General features: G+C 48.3%; 6 protein-coding genes and 4 non-coding genes across 10 annotated transcripts; 4 read left to right on the forward strand and 6 right to left on the reverse strand.

Annotated features, from left to right (window-relative positions):
* Positions 1–262: 262 nt before the first annotated feature.
* On the forward strand, positions 263–361 carry FPOAC1_007507. Its single transcript has one exon. It is a non-coding gene; the product is annotated as a tRNA-Ser (tRNA).
* A 393-nt stretch (positions 362–754) lies between these two features.
* FPOAC1_007508 lies at positions 755–826 on the reverse strand. Its single transcript has one exon. It is a non-coding gene; the product is annotated as a tRNA-Asp (tRNA).
* An 841-nt stretch (positions 827–1,667) lies between these two features.
* FPOAC1_007509 (uncharacterized protein) lies at positions 1,668–2,124 on the forward strand (the record flags this gene model as incomplete). Its single annotated transcript, XM_044851967.1, has 3 exons — positions 1,668–1,952; positions 2,004–2,061; positions 2,111–2,124. The coding sequence occupies 3 exons, from the start codon at positions 1,668–1,670 to the stop codon at positions 2,122–2,124; spliced, it is 357 nt and encodes a 118-aa protein (XP_044704637.1).
* Positions 2,125–2,514: 390 nt separating this feature from the next.
* FPOAC1_007510 (uncharacterized protein) lies at positions 2,515–3,333 on the reverse strand (the record flags this gene model as incomplete). Its single annotated transcript, XM_044851968.1, has 1 exon — positions 2,515–3,333. The coding sequence occupies one exon, from the start codon at positions 3,331–3,333 to the stop codon at positions 2,515–2,517; it is 819 nt and encodes a 272-aa protein (XP_044704638.1).
* Positions 3,334–4,101: 768 nt separating this feature from the next.
* Positions 4,102–6,878, reverse strand: FPOAC1_007511 (uncharacterized protein; the record flags this gene model as incomplete). Its single annotated transcript, XM_044851969.1, has 2 exons — positions 4,102–4,683; positions 4,731–6,878. The coding sequence occupies 2 exons, from the start codon at positions 6,876–6,878 to the stop codon at positions 4,102–4,104; spliced, it is 2,730 nt and encodes a 909-aa protein (XP_044704639.1).
* Positions 6,879–7,264: 386 nt separating this feature from the next.
* FPOAC1_007512 lies at positions 7,265–7,347 on the forward strand. Its single transcript has one exon. It is a non-coding gene; the product is annotated as a tRNA-Lys (tRNA).
* Positions 7,348–7,554: 207 nt separating this feature from the next.
* On the reverse strand, positions 7,555–8,250 carry FPOAC1_007513 (uncharacterized protein; the record flags this gene model as incomplete). The annotated part of the gene is made up of 2 exons (XM_044851970.1): positions 7,555–7,781; positions 7,830–8,250. 2 exons carry the CDS (start codon positions 8,248–8,250, stop codon positions 7,555–7,557), a joined length of 648 nt encoding a protein of 215 aa, XP_044704640.1.
* Positions 8,251–8,871: 621 nt separating this feature from the next.
* Positions 8,872–9,723, forward strand: FPOAC1_007514 (uncharacterized protein; the record flags this gene model as incomplete). Its single annotated transcript, XM_044851971.1, has 2 exons — positions 8,872–9,316; positions 9,371–9,723. 2 exons carry the CDS (start codon positions 8,872–8,874, stop codon positions 9,721–9,723), a joined length of 798 nt encoding a protein of 265 aa, XP_044704641.1.
* Positions 9,724–9,784: 61 nt separating this feature from the next.
* Positions 9,785–9,875, reverse strand: FPOAC1_007515. Its single transcript has one exon. It is a non-coding gene; the product is annotated as a tRNA-Pro (tRNA).
* Positions 9,876–13,174: 3,299 nt separating this feature from the next.
* FPOAC1_007516 (uncharacterized protein) lies at positions 13,175–16,315 on the reverse strand (the record flags this gene model as incomplete). The annotated part of the gene is made up of 1 exon (XM_044851972.1): positions 13,175–16,315. The coding sequence occupies one exon, from the start codon at positions 16,313–16,315 to the stop codon at positions 13,175–13,177; it is 3,141 nt and encodes a 1,046-aa protein (XP_044704642.1).
* Between the last annotated feature and the right edge of the window lie 1,318 nt (positions 16,316–17,633).

The following is a 17,633-nucleotide window of genomic DNA, read 5'->3' on the forward strand; positions in this document are numbered from 1 at the left end:
CTGGACTGGATAAAGAATAGGTGGTGGCTTTAGTTTGGAGTGTTGTGGAATCTTGTTAACCTGGATGAACTACAAAATGGTCTTGGCGATAAACGATAAAATGAATTAGCTTCTAGACAAAAGAACAACTCTCAATATGAAAGTCTCAATTGTCTTGTACAAGTTGAGGGTCATCGGGTTGCTGATTCTTGAAAAAACTATTCTGCAGCATCCTTACGAATATATTACACTAGAGGCGGCCAAAAGCTTATCCAATCACCAAGACAACGTGGCCGAGTGGTTAAGGCGATGCCCTGCTATCTCTTACGAGACATCATAGGCATTGTGTTCGCACGCGTAGGTTCGAATCCTGCCGTTGTCGATTGCTTTTTAGTTTTTACCTTTGCAATCATTGCGTCGATCCATTTATTTTTTTTGCCTCAAGGACAATCATGATGCGAAATCTGTTATCTGGACTTGTCCCATGCTCATTTCGATTGATGTTGATTTTGCCTGTTCTTCAAAGTACCAGTGTACCAATTACGTGTCCTGTGAGGCGATAAACTGTACGTGAGATTGAACACTCTAGAGGCTTCCATGCCCGGGGAGATTAAACCCGGGCGTTTGCGATTGAGTTTTAGAGAAGGTTGTCGCTTAGGGAACTAAAGTCAATTGAGATATTGATTGGCGAATTGGTCAATGTCAATTGACCGAGGGGACAAAAAGGTAATAATGCAACAAAAAAGTAAGACCTGCGTATCGCAGGTGGCTGGATCTCTCCCGCCGGGAATTGAACCCGGGTCTCAAGCGTGACAAGCTTGCATACTGACCACTATACTACGGAAGATGAACAGTCTGAAGACTGTTGTAGCTGGGGGGGTTGTGATTGGACAACCAGAAACAAACTCTATAGGGGTATGTTGTGGTTAGATATTAGAAAAATCGACGAATAATTATTTATTTTTCTTACTCTACGCCAAAGCCCGAGACTTCTCAAAGCTGTCTTGTAAAATTAAAACTGAAGGATATATACAGATCAAGAACCCAATATATCAAACCTAACTTTTTCTCAATAACTAACTTTCCCAACAAGACTGTAAATCGACGAATAATGAATAAAAGTCAATTCAATCAATAGAACCTGACAAGTAGAGTCGATAATCCGGTGTCAACAAATTGAAAAGGCAGGATTAACATGTCCAATCAACATCAGGTAGTTTCTGGTACTTGGGAGAGTAATTGCGTCGTGGCAAGTAAAAGATAACCCACGATAAGGTAAAATCACCCTAGGTATAATCTCTGTACATCTCATAAAGTTCCACATTCCACTTGAAGAGTTCCCCAAAGCCACCAGAGTGACGTGGTTATGCCACATTTGTAGGTACAAGCCCAGGTAGTAGACTCAACAAAGCATCAACCCTTCGCTTGAACACGTAGCACTCAACAACCCGATACTCTTGGTCGAGCACGAAATATAGTTTTGACGTGTTTAAAAGAGTCCATATCCACCCCTGATCTGTCGTCTTTTTTCTCTTCCTTTTCCTTCTGCAAGCAATCATTCATCATCACGATTGATGATTGATTGCACCTTCATCCTCACACGACGGTTATCAACTGAGGTTCCCAATCTCTCACCATCACCTTCTCTTCATCTTGATCCATTCCGACATCAGCTCCAAGTCAACGAGATGGCTCCTTTCTACGACTGTCCGCGTGTCAACGCAACGATACCGCCCCTGAGCACAACAAACGTTGTCTCCTCCCTCATCAAGAGACATCTCAAAGAGCCCAAACAATTCCCATCAATGTGGGATCCGGCTTATAAGACCAAGACCGCCAGCAAGAAATGGTCAGTCCAAACCTGGCTTAAAGTGATTGGCGGTGTTATTCTGGCTATCGCCCTTTTGTCGTTATTTATCAGCATGGCTGGCATCCCCGGCCGTCGCTTCACGGACACGTTTAACCCGCCAACGGTATACATAACCCCCTATACCGAATGTTCCCAAGACTAACTTAAGTAACAGCCGCCGCCGCCTCCTTCGCCTCCGCCAGAGCCTGAATACGTGATGTATCATAGTCCTGGTTTAAGGCTAGGTAATCAGGATTTGAGATGTCAGTCGTACAATTGCAGGCGCAAGCACATAGTAAGGTGTAAGGACGGAACTGTCTATACAACACCCGCCAGACCAATCAAGATTCAGCAAAAGTGCTGTGCTAATTGCAAGGAACTGTGCTGTAAAAATTGCACACAAAATGCTAAGTGGGTTGCATAGCAGTGCTTTTGTATTTGTGTGAGATTAAGGTTGCTCCAAGAGCCCTATTTTTCATGACGAAGCTGCATCTATCGATTTCGCATTAGACTTCGAGGGATACCCATATCAAGTATGCAATTAGCACAGCTCCAGGAAAAATAGAAGAGCACTTCTGTGTATGTCTTGATTTCATACGCAGGTATCGTTTGACATTTTAAATAACTTCAACGGCACAGTCAACGAAGTTAGTTGAAAGAAGAGACAATTGAAATCAATTTTTCTTTTATCTTGACAACTTTGCGTGACGGTTCACATCCTTGTAAAGCAGGTATCGGAACTTTCCAGGTCCACCAGCATAGCAAGCCTGTGGACAAAACGCACGTAGCCACATGAAATCTCCTGCTTCTACCTCTACCCAATCCTGGTTAAGACGGTAGACTGCTTTTCCCTCGAGGACGTAAAGACCGTGCTCCATAACGTGTGTCTCTGCAAAAGGAATAATACCGCCAGGTTGAAAGGTGACGATATTGACGTGCATGTCATGTCGCACGTCGGTAGGATCGACGAATCGGGTAGTAGCCCAAGCACCGTTTGTATCGGGCATTTCCCTTGGTGCAATGTCCTTCTCATTGGCGAAAAAGGCCTCTGGGGCGTCTAGGCCTGGTACGTACTCGTACGCCTTGCGGACCCAGTGGAAGCGGGCTGCTTCGCTTGAGTTGTTGCGGAGCGTCCAACCAGACTTTGGTGGGAGGAAGGCATAGCCACCAGCTCCAAGAGTGTGTGCTTCACCGGCTAGAGTAACAGTAATTTCGCCCTCGACGACGAACAAGACGCCTTCAGCAGTGTCATCCATCTCAGCGCGATCACTTCCACCCCCAGGCGAAACCTCCATTATGTATTGAGAAAAGGTTTCGGCAAAGCCTGATAGAGGACGAGCGATAACCCATAGTCGCGTCTGCTCCCAGAATGGCAAAAAGCTGGTAACAATGTCGCTGAAGCAACCCTTGGGAATGACGGCGTATGATTCGGTAAACATTGCTCTGTCGGTGAGGAGTTGTGTTTGGGGTGGTAGACCACCTTTGGGGGCGTAATAAGCGCCCATTTTTTGATCGTTGCTCATGATGGATATTATAAAGTGAGTCTTGAAGTCACGATACAACAAAAATTGTCTGAGATGGATGTTCATAAGTAGTCATTCAAAAACCCCGCATCAACTCTCCGAAACGGAGACACATTCGGATCACTTGTCCGAGATGGAGGGTTCGTTTCAATCAAGCCAATCAGTCTCGGTGTGTTTCTCTATCTCCAGGTCTGATGGAGACTCGCTTTAGTCTGTATCAAGTTAGCTCCGGACCCAGCCGCCTTTCTTCAGTGACGGCGGAATCCGATGTCGTATCGGCTTCATTGACCGTTGTAAGAGGTTGTTTCATGTCATTGACTGTTTGGAATTAGTAACTGATCGAATCATATAGTGATAAAAGACGGGGATTATTGTTTAGATATGCATCGTTAGCTGTAATTGGTCCACGAAGTCAACCCGGCGCAGTTGGCAAAATGGAATGGATAGAGACACATCCGATCACAGCACGACGCGAGTCTGTCTGCGTGTCTCACTCGAATCTTACCTATAGTCTCTATATCACACTAGAGAGCGTCGCACTCGTAATGCGAAGGTCTATAGTTCCATCCTGTGTCCAGGCGATAACGCTTCTACTTTTTTTAATGCAGTAGAAACAGGAAAAGAAAGAACCGTGTCACCGGCGAACCGACCCAGAAACATATCCAAAATGACACAGTATTAATTATCTCCGAAAGGTAGTAGTACTTGACTTATAATTTATATATGCCATATGATCACCGAGGAACCCCGTCATTGAAAGCCGTCGACTCCGTCAGCTCTGAAGCTTGGCTCCGGACGTTCCAAAGACCTTACCCATCCCCCTTCGCCGTCAAACAAATCAATCTGAAACCTCCATTTTCTCATCGCCGATTCCAATGACTCCTTGCTCTTTCTGATTTGAGTCTCATCCAGCACAAAGTCATCGAGCTTCTTCTCAATCATGGGTTGCTGGACATCGATTTCTCGGAGAACAGTTTGAGCTTGTGAGAGTTCTTCTTCGTATGACTGTTGCTTCATCTCGCGCTCTGCCAATTGCCTCCTCCGTTTCTCGAGATATACCCGAGTTGTCTCGTCTCCTACGGATTCAGGCTCCAGGACCTCGATGATCATATAGGCCTTGGTGATGTGTTTATTATTATCCTGCATGGATTGCTGGATCTCTTGCATTTTCTTTGTTGTGTCTTCCTTATTGGATTTGTTGTTGAACGTGATCTGGTGCAACGCACGGATTTCATTCTGAAGGTTTTCGAGTTTGGTGTTGATATCTGTAATATGAGGCTCCACCCAGGATCGCCATTCTCTCAGTTCTCTCTTGAAAGATTCTCCATCGGGCTTAGACATGTTAACAAAATTCAGTGACAAGGTACTTGGGTTCTTACTAATGTGGCATCGAAATCGATTGGTTCATTCGGTGACGTAAACGGCTGTCTGGGATCGTCTGATCGTTGTCTCTTAGAAGGACGATTCTCAACAGTCCCTTGCGAGCTCGTTTGTGCCGGCACAGCGATTGAGGGTTGTGACACATGGGTATGGGCCGGTCGTGATGAAGGTTCCTCGTTAACCCAGGCGTGTGGTCTGGTTGAGAAGAACGGGTTCGGCCTTGGTATTGCTGGTTGCAAATGCGGGTTGGGTTCCATGAGGACGCTATTGGTGGGCGTCGCCCGTGTTGATGTCATAGCACCAAGGCCAGAATTGTTGGTGGGAGTGGTCTGAGACGAAGATGCCTCTGCAGGAGCAGTGATGGTGTCATGAACTGCCCGCAAAGGGGATGAAGTCGCTGGTTGTTGTGGAGTACTGGAGGCGACTGGCCTGTCAGATTCCAGAGGTCGCTTGCGCGAGACATCGCGGTTAACCAAGGCGCTTAAAGGGAGGGCGTGAGCATGACGTGTAGGTGGCACCATGCGATGTATAAAGCGTTCGGTAGCTGAGGTTGAGCTGAAGCTTGCTGGACCGACGTTCGATTGAGCATCTGGTCCCGTAGGGGTTGAGGCATTGAATGTCCTTGCATCTTGAGAAATGCTTGGGGGTGCCGTCTCATGGGTATTTGTAGAAGTGTTTCTGTGACTGCCAAATGGCCTTGAGCCGGAGCTTGCTGAGCCGACGTTGGGTTGGGGAACTGGTCTAGTAGGAGTTGAAACACCGTAAGTGCCTGAATCCCTGGAGACGCTTGGGGGTGCCGTTTCATGGACATGTGTAGAAGTGTTTCTACGACTACCAGATGGCCCATCAGGATGGCTATGAAGAGCAGTTGGCGGAGGAGAATCATCTTCAACTTTTATGACTTGTTGAGATCTGGTGGCTGCGGCAGAACGTGACTCGATGAGTCTCATTAGTGACGGAGGACCATTTGACGAAGGACCCGGCGTGGTCGGTGTTCTGCTAGGTGTAGGAATAGGATTGATGGAGGCTTGAATATCTGACCCAGGGGTCGATGGCCCATGCTGAGTTTCAGTGTTTGACGCCTGAGTGTCAGTATTTGGCGGCTGTCTGACTTCAGTTCTGTCCGATGTGGTTTGCTGGCGTGTCTCTGTTCGGACATGAGGCTCGGGTTCTACCCGTCTGTTGGGTGAACGATTTGCTCGCCTGCTGGGTGTGGCAGGTGCAGGCGCGGCAAGCGGCGTGCCCCGAGTAGAATCATCTGGTCTCTCAACTGGGGTTGAGGGATTGGGTTGAGTCCCATCACCTCTGAGTGCGACGTGAGGTTGTGATGAAGAACCCCTGCGTGAGACACTGCTAGCCATGGTTCGTCTTCGAAGGCTCTCTCGAAAGTGTGTATTCGTAGCATCACTGGCTCGGAATCGATCTGAGGGTGATTGGACTCTGTTAGTGGATGGTGTGGTCCCAAGTTGAGCAAGAGGTTGGGAAGCGGGAGTGTGATGTTCGCCCATTCTGGTAGATGATGGCTCTGAAGGGGCCGATCTGGCGACAGGGTGGGTGTTTTGTCTGACAGGCGTAGTGGCATGAGAATGATTTTGGTGAGTTGATGCCTGGTTGTCTTCGTTGGTAGATTGTTCCTCGTGTTCAGTTTCCCCAATGTGAAATTCATTTTCGAAGTCGCTGAGATTATCACCGAGATCTTCACTGTCGAATGGAGTTTCTGCGATGACGACCGCGTCTTCCGATCCTGATTTGATCACAAGGGAGTCGTCTCCGTAGTCATAATCTTCACCAGCGGAATTTCGAGACCTCCGTCGGTAATGTGATACATCGACGCCCTCTTTCCGTAGCGATTCCCGAATCGTGGCGATATCCTGTCGATTCACGTACTTGGCCCCGTCATAAGGATGTCCTCTGGCGAGGTCCTTCAATCTCTGTATCACGTCTTCGAGTTGAACTTGTGGCGACTTGACGGTGAGACGAACAAGCGTAGCGAACTCGTCGGACAATCTCTCGACCCAAATGGCAGGCTCGAATCTTCCCAGAAGTTCATGAGGCCACTTACCACAATAATAGTGAACGCGCTGAGCTGCACTGGAGGCGCGTGGCCCTGGGTATTTCTCCGGGTCGGCGGCGGGTCCTTCCTCCATCTTTGTATGAGACTGAATAAAAACTATTGGTAGACCTGTATGGAGTGGCGTAGATTCTGACCGAGATAGAATGAGATGGGATGAGTGACGACGATGATGAGACGAGGGCAAGGGATGAGGGTGAAACGCCAATCATTCCGTCACGTGTCATAGCGCGTTGCGGGCACGTGTCTGTCACGTGAACAAGCATCAGTGCTCAACACAAACGATGAAACTCGTGTCTTGGAGTGCGACTGGAGTAATGACATGACTCCAGTATGCTCCGATTCATACATTCCCTGGACTGAACTGATTTGTAGGTTCGATCTCTGTTTTCCTCAGTTGTCGCCTGTAATCTGGCATTCTCGTCCTGGAATAACAGTACGAGAGATAACAATTCGAGCCACGCCCGGTTAGCTCAATCGGTAGAGCGTGAGACTCTTACGAGTACGCGATCTCAAGGTTGCGGGTTCGACCCCCGCATCGGGCTGTTCCTATAAAAACGATTGCAAACAAGCGAGGCATCTCTTTTTGCCGGTCATGATTCTTCTCCTTTTTTTCTGTGCAGCGCAGCGGGACTTGATGCTACCAGCTGAGGACGACGACCTGTAATTGTTTGCTACCGTATGAAAACAGGCTGTTATTCTATAGATCTTTGAGGCATGACACAATAGTCTATAAATTCAGACAGCCGTGATCAAGTCTTTTCGGCTCTCCGTATCATAGAATAATGTGGAATTCCCAAAATCAAGATAGTCCGAATCTCTTCAAAGCCTGCAGCGACATACAATGGCCGTCCAGCTTCAGTGGCGACAAGGTAGCAATCCTTCCCTTCCTTAGACGCACGTTCAAGTCCCCAATTTAATAACATCTTTCCTATTCCCCTTCTCTGATTACCCGGACCAACTCCGATATAGTCAAGATCTAGAAACGTCAGTATTTGTTACGCAAATAGGGAAGGAGAGTACAAACGCCAGACACCAGCAATTCCTTTCTCGCCAAAGGTATCTACAGCATCCTGATTCACATTCTTTTTCATCTCTTCGTAAGCTACCTTGTCGAGTGCTGTACACTCTATCGGCTTGCTAGGACTAGAATCATTTCCCTCAGCCGATGGTGCATCCCAAAGCGCAAAGCCGACGATGCGATCTTCTGGATTCCCATCATTGTCGATTGCTACAATAACATGAGATTCTGATGATACAAGACTAGTAGCTTTTCGTGCTAAGCGCCAGTCGTAGGCTGCTTCGCCGTCGGGTATGTTGTTCGGCTGTAGATGGCGAGGAAATAAGCGACGGGAGAGAGCATCTGTTTCGGGGTGAAATGCAGATGTCGCGATTCGAGCAATGGCCGGCAAATCGGCCTCGGAGGCTTCAGTTAGATAGATAGACATGTCCAGGACGTGATATTGACAGAATAATAGTATATGGCTGTTCAGAAAGTCATCAAGACTAAGCGTCGATATAGCTATAGCTGCTACAATGGTCGCGGGGTCACCCACTAAAGCCGCAGCGGCTTGCTTCGGATCATGACGGGACGAAGACAAAGCAACAAGCGTCCAGTTCACATCGACAAAACGACTTCAAATTTACACTATCAATTAAATGCAATCACTTAAATAGCTCATCATTGAGCCGTTGATTTCTGGATGCATCGTTGAAGAGAAAAGGTCGGTCACGTGTTGTGTTGAGAAAATCCATCGTCTAACTCCAAAGAGCGGGGAAAATCTGAATCAACTTGATATCACACGTTGGCAATGAAACAATCTCTCCTCAATTTTGACCATCGAGGCGACGCACTCCTCACTTTACGCAGACCAAATTCTCAAAGAATACCGTGGTCAAAAAATAAAAAATCTTCAAAAATCGCGACAACCCACAAAAATGAAAACTCTGCCGGGTCTGGACAGAACCTGCGGTCAATACAGCCTTGCAAAGATGACGGTGAACCGAATGAGATACAATTCAGAGTGTCTACGAGAAACTTGTGTCTCGTATCTTCAGTATTCAGAGCCATGATTGAAGGGCAATACAAAGAATCACAACCAAACTCACAAGGCCTTTTGGAACTCAGCGCATCAGAATGGAACGTTGAAGCCTTTGTTATCCTGTTGAACATCATGCATGGTCACCATCGTCAAGTAACAAAGACTCCAGGTCTAGAGCTTATAGCTCATATTGGAATTCTTGTTGATTATTACGATTGTCTTGAGGTGGTTGAGATCTTTTATGAACGATGGACTCAATGGCATCTCGACTTGAACAAGCACAATTATCCTGAACTCAGTTTGGCCCTTCCGACTATCGCATCACAGAACTTTGGACCAGATGAGACTGTCCTGCTATTTACTGCACTTGTTTTCAAGAACCATGTCCAAGCCAGAGGACTTTTTGGGCTGGCCATTTTCAACACGGAGGGCCCACTCGAGACGGACCTGGCGATTCCGAACCGAGTTCTTGGTATGTCTCCTCACTGATACTGCTAAAGTGAAAGTTTATAATAACGAGATGCAGAACTGATTGAACAAGAACGAGAGAGACTTGTCGAAGAACTCCTTGAAGTACTATTCGACTTGCAAGACTGTCTGATGGCTAGAGATCTCTGTTGCACACTAGAATGCGCCTGCAGACTTCTCGGATATCTCACAAGACAAATGAGAAGTCATGGTCTGCCATTGACAAAACCAGAAAGGCCATTCTTGGGCTACAGCGCAAAACGCGTACACCAAATGCTTCGAAATCTCAAAGCACCCCATTGGTGTACTGACCATAACGATGAGCCATGTACTCTTGAGGTAGTGTTGCAAGATTTCTATGTACCATGGGAACCGAGCATCTTTGAAAGAGACCTCTGTGAGTTGATGTAGCGTAAAGAAAATAGATAATTGATCGAAACAAAAAGGATGCCTGCTGTTTTGGCAAAAGGAAGGGTCTGGCCGGGGATTGAACCCGGGACCTCTCGCAAGCTGAGCTATAGGGTTTTCCCTAAGCGAGAATCATACCACTAGACCACCAGACCGTGGAAGCGAATCGGAATTCGCTTGTGGAGTTGTTGGTTGGCGTTCGCTGTTAGCGTCTATGTCGATGGAGACATGAACAAATGACATCTACCCGTGGATTCGACCTAACGGAGACCCCACTCATAGAGTGGGCGGCAAAATTCTGGGACAAGGGCAAAATTCTGGGACAAGGGCAAAATTCTGGGACAGCCAAATAGGTGTAAATAGGTGCAAAAGATTGGTATTTTCATTCAGTCTTCGTCACTTTTGGTCCGAATTAAATAGAGATTGCTAAAATGATAGTATTGGATTGATTTAAAGCTATATCCAAGAGCATTTTATTATGCGATGTATATTTCTCGCTGTGTTGCGGCCGAAAGTTGATGTGATTACTGAGGAACCGTCAGACTTGCTTCCTTCGGCATAAGGTCTTGTGACTTACCTGCCCGGCCTCCCTCCCAACAGGGAAAGTGCCGACGATATAATTTACTGTGTATTTCGCGGGCGAAGCGTATCCATGATTCTGTGATATGTGGAGGAGAAATTCCTTTCAAATTCAACAGGCGGAGGAGGGAGAGGAGGAAGGTTGGGCTCTTCTTGCGTAAGATCAACTACCTCGATGACTTCCTCATTGAAATCGGAGTCATCTGATTCTCCTGTGACGAGGTTTTCAAGTAACCCATCTTCTTGTGTGTTGCTGAGTTTAAATTCAACTCCATCGCTCGAAGGAAGTGCAGGCATATCTTGCAACGGGCTGCGATAAACACCAGCAGCTGTTGCACCACGAAGGCGCTCGTAGAAACGCTGCTGAGCAGAGGAACCGCTCGTATCATAGTAAAATCCGTTCCCAGGCGTTGCAGGCGAAGCTTCTCGTGATGCCGGAGCAATAGTAATAACATCATCCTGTATATCCTTGTTCTTCCACTCCTTCCACCGCTTGAAGCTAATATGAATCGGCTTCCCGTTGTTATTGATATCGTATTTGTGTTGCTTCTTCCACTCGATTTTCAGGCGATCATCCTCTTCTTTCTGCAGTTGCCTCCAAGTGCGATGTTGCCGGCGAAGCTCTTCTGCTTGCTCTTTTTGCGTTGTAGTGGCAACTTGCTCTTCTATCTGCTGCACCGTTGTGCTGTTCACGTAGAGGCCGGTGGGATGAACTCTTCTTCTACGCATCTTTCGACTATTTGCAGCGGAAATGCGGTCAAGGCGGTTCTTGATATGACTTTCGGCAAAGGAATTTAGTACTATTGCTTCGTTGAGAACGTCGTCAATAGTGCTGTATGCCTCGCGAGTAGGCGAGCTGAATCGTTCACGATAGTTGTGCCTGATGTGACGAGAAATCTCCCGAGCATCTCGGAATCGTGATTCTTGGGGAAGTAGGGATTGGATTGCAGGGGAGGCTTGAGAGAGGATAGACTTCTGCTTTTCCTTTAGCTTTTGTATGACTTCTGTGCCGTCAGGAGGAAATATTCCACTTCTCTCAAACCCGTTAATGATATTGTGCTTTGTGAAGCTTTCATCGATGATCTTCTGCAAGCGAGCAACAAGATCCGAGCGCTTGAAGTTCAGAAATCCCTCGCGGATGTGCTTGCGAAGTGCCTTCTGATGTGCAAGCTTGAGAAGCTGAAAGACTCCTACATCAAGCGGCTGTGTGAGATGCGTTGAGTGAGGCGGAAGCACGAAGATCTCGATATCAAAGCGCAGGCAATATTTCATAAATTCCAAGGAAGTCTTGCCTGTAAAGCCATCGATAACAAGAAGTCGCCAAATCTTTTCCTTCTCAGGCCGCTCAAAGTAAGGCCTTTCCCAAATGAAATCAGGATTATCGATATCTCTCATAAACTCATCACAGCCGTACCAATCAGTAAAGTTTATACCAAGAGCTCTTGCCTTTGCTGTTGCTGAGAAGGAATGCAGGTTGAAATGACGAATCCAATCCATTGAGATTTCTGCATTAGAAAAGCCGGTCTCAGAGCGTGCAAAGCGAATATTCTTATCCAAATCATTAACATCCCACCCTTCTGTTGGCCACGATTTGAAGATCATAAACGGAGGGATAGTATCTATTAAGTACTATTAGAATAAACTACAGAATCAAGAGAATACTCACATCCTTCAGCATTTACAGCCCCGATCATCGTAGCCGACTCGCGGTTCGAAAAAGCAACAATCTCGTGTTTTGTGTTGCGTTTTTTCCTCACGATGACCACCTCAAGCCGCTCACGCACAACGCCTATTCGTATGCCGCATTCATCGGCGTTCAGGATCTGAGATGGCCCGATATCTCTTCTCTGCACAACATCAGCAAGGTTAGTATAGAAATCCTCAACCTCCTGAACTTCGCGTGCTTCGAATTCTGCTCTCTCACGATCAAATGCCCGTACTAACTTCTTCTTCTGTAGCTGCGGATTATCCTCAAGAAAGCGTTTATACCATCCTTCTCCAACTGGGTGCAATGGAGGAGTTCGTGATGCCCTCAACTCGTTTGCGGCTGCTTCAATAACTGACTGATTTGCAGGAAATCCACATCTCTCGAGCCACATAACGTATGCAACGACCGCGCGCTCCTCACTTTCATCGAGATTCCTTGGCCTTCCAACGCTTGTATCACTAAAAGCCGGCTTTCCAGCGAGCTTCAGCGATCGAAGATGCCTCCCTACAGCGCTCTTGGAGGTGTGATGCTTGACGGCGGCATCCCTTATAGTGATAGGCTTTCTTCCGTTACGCTTGGGGCGGTTTTGTGATACAAGGACCTCCCGGGCGGCTCGTACAGCATCGTTGACGCGATACGGATACGGCATTTTATCGGCTAGATCAAAAAGGCAGCTTCATAAATGAGAGTCGACTGAATTATACGTATGTGTGTATTGGAATTCATTGGATTTGGCGGGTGATTCTAATGAAGTTCCGACAGGGCGGGGTATCCGGCTGTCCCAGAATTTTGCCCTTGTCCCAGAATTTTGCCGCCCACTCTATGAGTGGGGTCTCCGTTAGGTCGAATCCACGGGTAATAACATCAGTCCGGGACTATCATGTCAAAAAACACAATTGGGAAATATCAAGGAAAGGATTTAAGGTGGTTCGATTCATTAATTAGATACCAATATGAAACTACTGGTTACTTCACTTCAGTGGCCGAGTGCACAGCCCATTTCTCTCAAGAGGACGAGCGTAAAGAACAAATGAGATATTACTATCCTAACTATCTATTAAGCAATCTTTGTTGCACTAAAATCGCTGTGCCCCATCATCAACTCCGTAAATACAAATTAACATGCTTAGTATTATAGTCCATACCATTCTCAACATGTCTTCCCACTTAAGGGCTACCACCGGATGGCTCATCAGATGAGCTGGACGAACCAGAGCCAGATCCAGCAGGTTCGTCAGAGGAGCCAGATGATCCAGAGGAAGATCCAGATCCAGAGGGTTCATCAGAGGAGCCAGATGAAGAACCTGAACCAGACGAAGAACCAGATCCAGATGGTTCATCAGAGGAGCCGGATGAACTAGAGCCGGAACCGGAACCAGATGGTTCGTCAGATGAGCCTGATGAACCAGATGAGCCATCAGAGTTGGCCGTAGTCGTGGGCTCAGAAGCAGCAGTAGCAGTAGTAGGCTCCTCAACAGGGTCAGCCGCCTTGGCAGTAGTAGTAGGCTCGCTAGCGGGCTCCTCAGCGGCGGGTGTGGTAGACTCAGACGAAGGTTCTTCAGCAGTGGGCTCCTCAGCAGCTGAAGTAGTAGGCTTCACCATTGTCACCAGAGTGGTGGGGGTAGGAGTGGACTCCTCAACAGCAGAAGCAGAGGTAGGGTCGCTGGCAGGTTCCTCATCAGCCTTGGAAGTGGTAGTTCCGCTGGCGGGCTCCACAACTGTGGCACTGGTCTCCTCAGCGGGATCAACCGCCTTGGTGGGCTCACTGACAGGCTCATCTGCTGTGGTAGAGGTTTCCGTGTCAGAAGGAGCAGTAGACTCCTCATCGGCAGGCTTGGTGGGCTCAGATGTAGGCTCCCCAGCAGTGGGCTCCTCAACAGGATCAGCAGCCTTAGCAGTGGTAGTAGGCTCAGTGGCGGGCTCTTCAGCAACAGCGGTGGTCTCAGTGGAAGGATCAGCTGCAGCCTTGGTGGTGGTATCATCAGCAGGCTCAGAGGCCTTGGTGGTGGTAGGCTCAGTGGCAGGCTCGTCGTCTGTGACAGTGGGCTCTGGGTCAGAGGCAACAGTGGTATCCTGGACAGGCTCCTCTGCCGCCTTGGTAGTGGTGGATTCCCCGCTAGCGGCATCTGAAGTAGGAGTAGACTCATCCGAAGCTACCTTGGTGTTGGGCTCCTCAAAGACCTCAGTTGCAGTGGTCTCGCCAGTAGGCTTGTCAGAAACCGTCTCCTCAGGCTCAACTGCCTTGGTAGTAGACTCCTCATCAGATGGAGAGGTGGCAGTGGTATCAGTAGCAGGCTCCTCTTGGGTGCCAGTAGGCTCAGTGATGGGCTCATCTGCTGTGGTAGAGGTCTCCTTGTCAGAAGGAGCAGTAGGCTCTTCGTCAACAGCAGTAGTGTCCTTGGCAGGCTCCTCAGCAACCTTGGTCGAGGTAGATTCCTCACCAGCGGCGTCTGAAGTGACAGTGGGGTCGCTGGCAGGCTTCTCGGAGACAGTCTCCTCAGAATCAGGTGCCTTGGTGGTGGTGGTCTCATCATCGTCAGCAGGAGTGGTGGGATCGCTAGGCTCCTCATCAGTGCCAGTGGGCTCCTCTCCGTCATCAGATGCAATGGAAGTAGGATCAACCTCAGCTGAAGAGACCTTGGTGGGTTCCTCGTCGACAACAGACTTGGAAGTGTTGGTCTCCTCATCATCAGAAGCGTCAGATGTGGGAGTAGACTCATCCGAGGCAACCTTGGTGTTTGGCTCCTCAAACACCTCAGTAGCAGTAGTCTCACCAGTAGGCTTGTCGGAAGTGGTGTCTTCATCATCCTTGGGAGGTGTTGTGGGCTCATCAACTGGCTTGACTGAAGTTGATTCGTCCTCATCAACCTTGGTAGCGGAAGCAGAACCCTCAGACGCAGGAGCGTCAGTCTTCTCGTCGGTGGGCTTGGAAGTGGGAGTGGACTCCTCGTCATCATCACTCGTGGGGTTGGTAGTAGGCTCTGAGGCTGGCGTGGCAGAAGTGGTGATGTCTTCATCATCGGCCTTGACAGAAGTGGTCTTGTCATCGTCGACCTTGGAAGGGACAGTAGGCTCGTCAACTGGCTTGACCGAAGATGACTCGTCATCGGCGCCTTGGGAAGGGATAGAGGGCACATCATCGTCATCATCATCGCCACTGGGGTTTGTAGTGGGCTCTGAGGCAGGCTGTGCAGAAGTAGTGACATCCTCGTCAACGACTTTGGCAGAAGTAGTCTTCTCATCATCAGCCTTGACAGAAGTGGTGGTCTTGCCATCATCATCACCCTTGGGGTTCGTGGTGGGCTCTACAGCAGGCTTGGCAGAAGTGGTGGTCTTCTCATCATCAACCTTGAGGGAAGTGGAGGAACCCCCAGTCTTGGTTGAAGTAGCCAAGGTTGTGCTGGATGAGGTGGTAGTAGTTGATGTAGACTTGGAAGTAGTAGTGGATGAGGTTGTGCTGGCCTTGGAGGAGGTGCTTGTCGTGGATGTGGTAGAGGTAGTAGGTGCCTTTGCCGTGGTGGAAGGAGAGGTGGTAGTAGGCTTAGTGGTAGTGATGATGGTGGTTGTAGGCTTGGTAGTTGTGGTACTGGTGGTAGTTCCCTTGCTAGGGGAAGCAGGGACGGCTGTAGTCGTGACCGCCTTGGCAGTAGAGGTGGTAGAGGTAGTCTTGACAGTAGAAGTAGACTTGGTAGTGGTGGTAGTGCCGGGCTTAGCAGGGGAAATGGGGATGTTTGAGGTTGTTGACTTTCCGGTAGAGGTAGACTTTCCAGTAGAGGTAGACTTTCCAGTGGAAGTAGCCTTGCCGGTTGACGTAGTCTTGCCTGTAGAGGTAGACTTTCCTGTAGAGGTAGACTTTCCAGTAGAGGTAGACTTTCCAGTAGAGGTAGACTTTCCAGTGGAAGTAGACTTTCCAGTGGAAGTAGTCTTGCCGGTAGCAGGCTTGCTAGTGCTGGTGGGCTTGGAAGTGGTTGTGGGCTTGTTGGTAGCAGGCTTGGCTGTAGACGTAGCCTGCTTGGTGGTAGAGGTAGTCTTACCAGCCGCTGCCTTGGTGGTGGAAGCAGCTTTCTTGGTAGTTGAGGCAGCCTTTGCTGTTGTCTTGGCAGCAGCCGGCTTCTGGACAGCAGTAGTTGTCTTGGCCTTCCTCTTGAGGAAACGTCTCAGTGTGTCAGCATATGAAGCTCCATCAGCTTCACAGCCTTCGCCGCCAAAGACCTTGCAGCCAAGTCCATCAGAGCTTCCTGCAGGCAACGCGGCTGCGTTGACAGAGGCGATGGACATGCCAAGAACGACCGTCTTGATGAAATGCATCTTGAAAGAGGAGGGAGGAGAGATGAACTACTGTGAATGGAGTAGTAGTAGGAGAGTGTGATGGTTGAGAGTGAGTGGTTTGATTCATTCTGAGGTCCGATTCATCTTTACTTATACACTAAACAACTTCACAGTTCGCCGACTGTTTCTCATAATCAGTTTCCGTTTTCGAAGTTTCATCGGTCGAGATTCTGTTGAGAAAGTCAATGTTGTAGTCTCGTCGAGTCTAGCTTTCCTGGATAACTGGTCTAGAGGCGACCACGCTGCGACCGAACTTAGTTTCTCGCTTGCTGCAACGAGACTTCCACGTTTTGGACATGCAGGCATTGATCGTCAGGGTCTAGGTTCTGCAACCTGGTACTAGCATCTCACGGAAAGGGCTAGGTTCTAGCTTTGTGAGACAGGAAGAGAATAGTTTATGCTACACTCTGGTCCACACGTGAAGTCATAGGTTATCATATCACCTCGTTCTCACTGTTACATAGAAGACATTCATGGCTGTCCAAGATCTCCACATGTCCCAGCAGTTCCTTTCTCGCTGCTGTCAAGATGTACTCTGTATCCTTGAGTGAATACAGACTACCAAATGATGCCATCTACATACAACGCCATCCCATTTAGACTTTGAGGGGCGGGCTTACCCGCTGCCATGGTCGGGAGTAGCGTGTGTGCTAGGAATTTTTACATTCCTTGACGCCGTCTCCGGACAATCACTTCTACTCTCAGCCGTAACCTAAGCCCATCTTGGGTCAAAACCACGCGAGAATACTTGGCTTGGCAACCGGCTTCTCGGCTGGCAGGTTCTCATCCCGTATGTTTAGCGCCTCACTCCACTGACGCCATCACAATCTAGATGACTTAGTGTAAGACATAATGATATCTGGCCATGATTCAATCCTTTCAGAGGTTAGTTTTTACAGCTGTAAACGATTTAAGAATTGTCAAAGCTGTTACTAGACATAGCTTGCTTACCAGCATGATAATCTTCCCGTAGAGACTGGAGCCTGGACCATGGTCATAGCTCTATTAGCTGACAGCTCGCGATAGTGAACCGTTTTCAGTTGAGCGAGCTCATTGTAACTTTTCGGTCCCGAGCTGTGTTCACGATATCAGAGTTTTCCGCTTGAGTCTCGATTTTGAAGGATCCAGTATCATGTATGCATTTGGAGAACAGATGTCAGCGGTGGGTCTGTTATGTCAGATGTATCGTGTCAGATCAATTTCATTTGCGAAGGGTTCTTTACACCGTTACCCAGCCTTTGAGTGCCTTGGCAATCTCCCATCATCCTGCGTAGATCATCTCTCTCACTGATTGCCA

This window comes from Fusarium poae, chromosome 3 (assembly GCF_019609905.1).
Source record: "Fusarium poae strain DAOMC 252244 chromosome 3, whole genome shotgun sequence".
NCBI classification, from domain to species: domain Eukaryota; kingdom Fungi; phylum Ascomycota; class Sordariomycetes; order Hypocreales; family Nectriaceae; genus Fusarium; species Fusarium poae.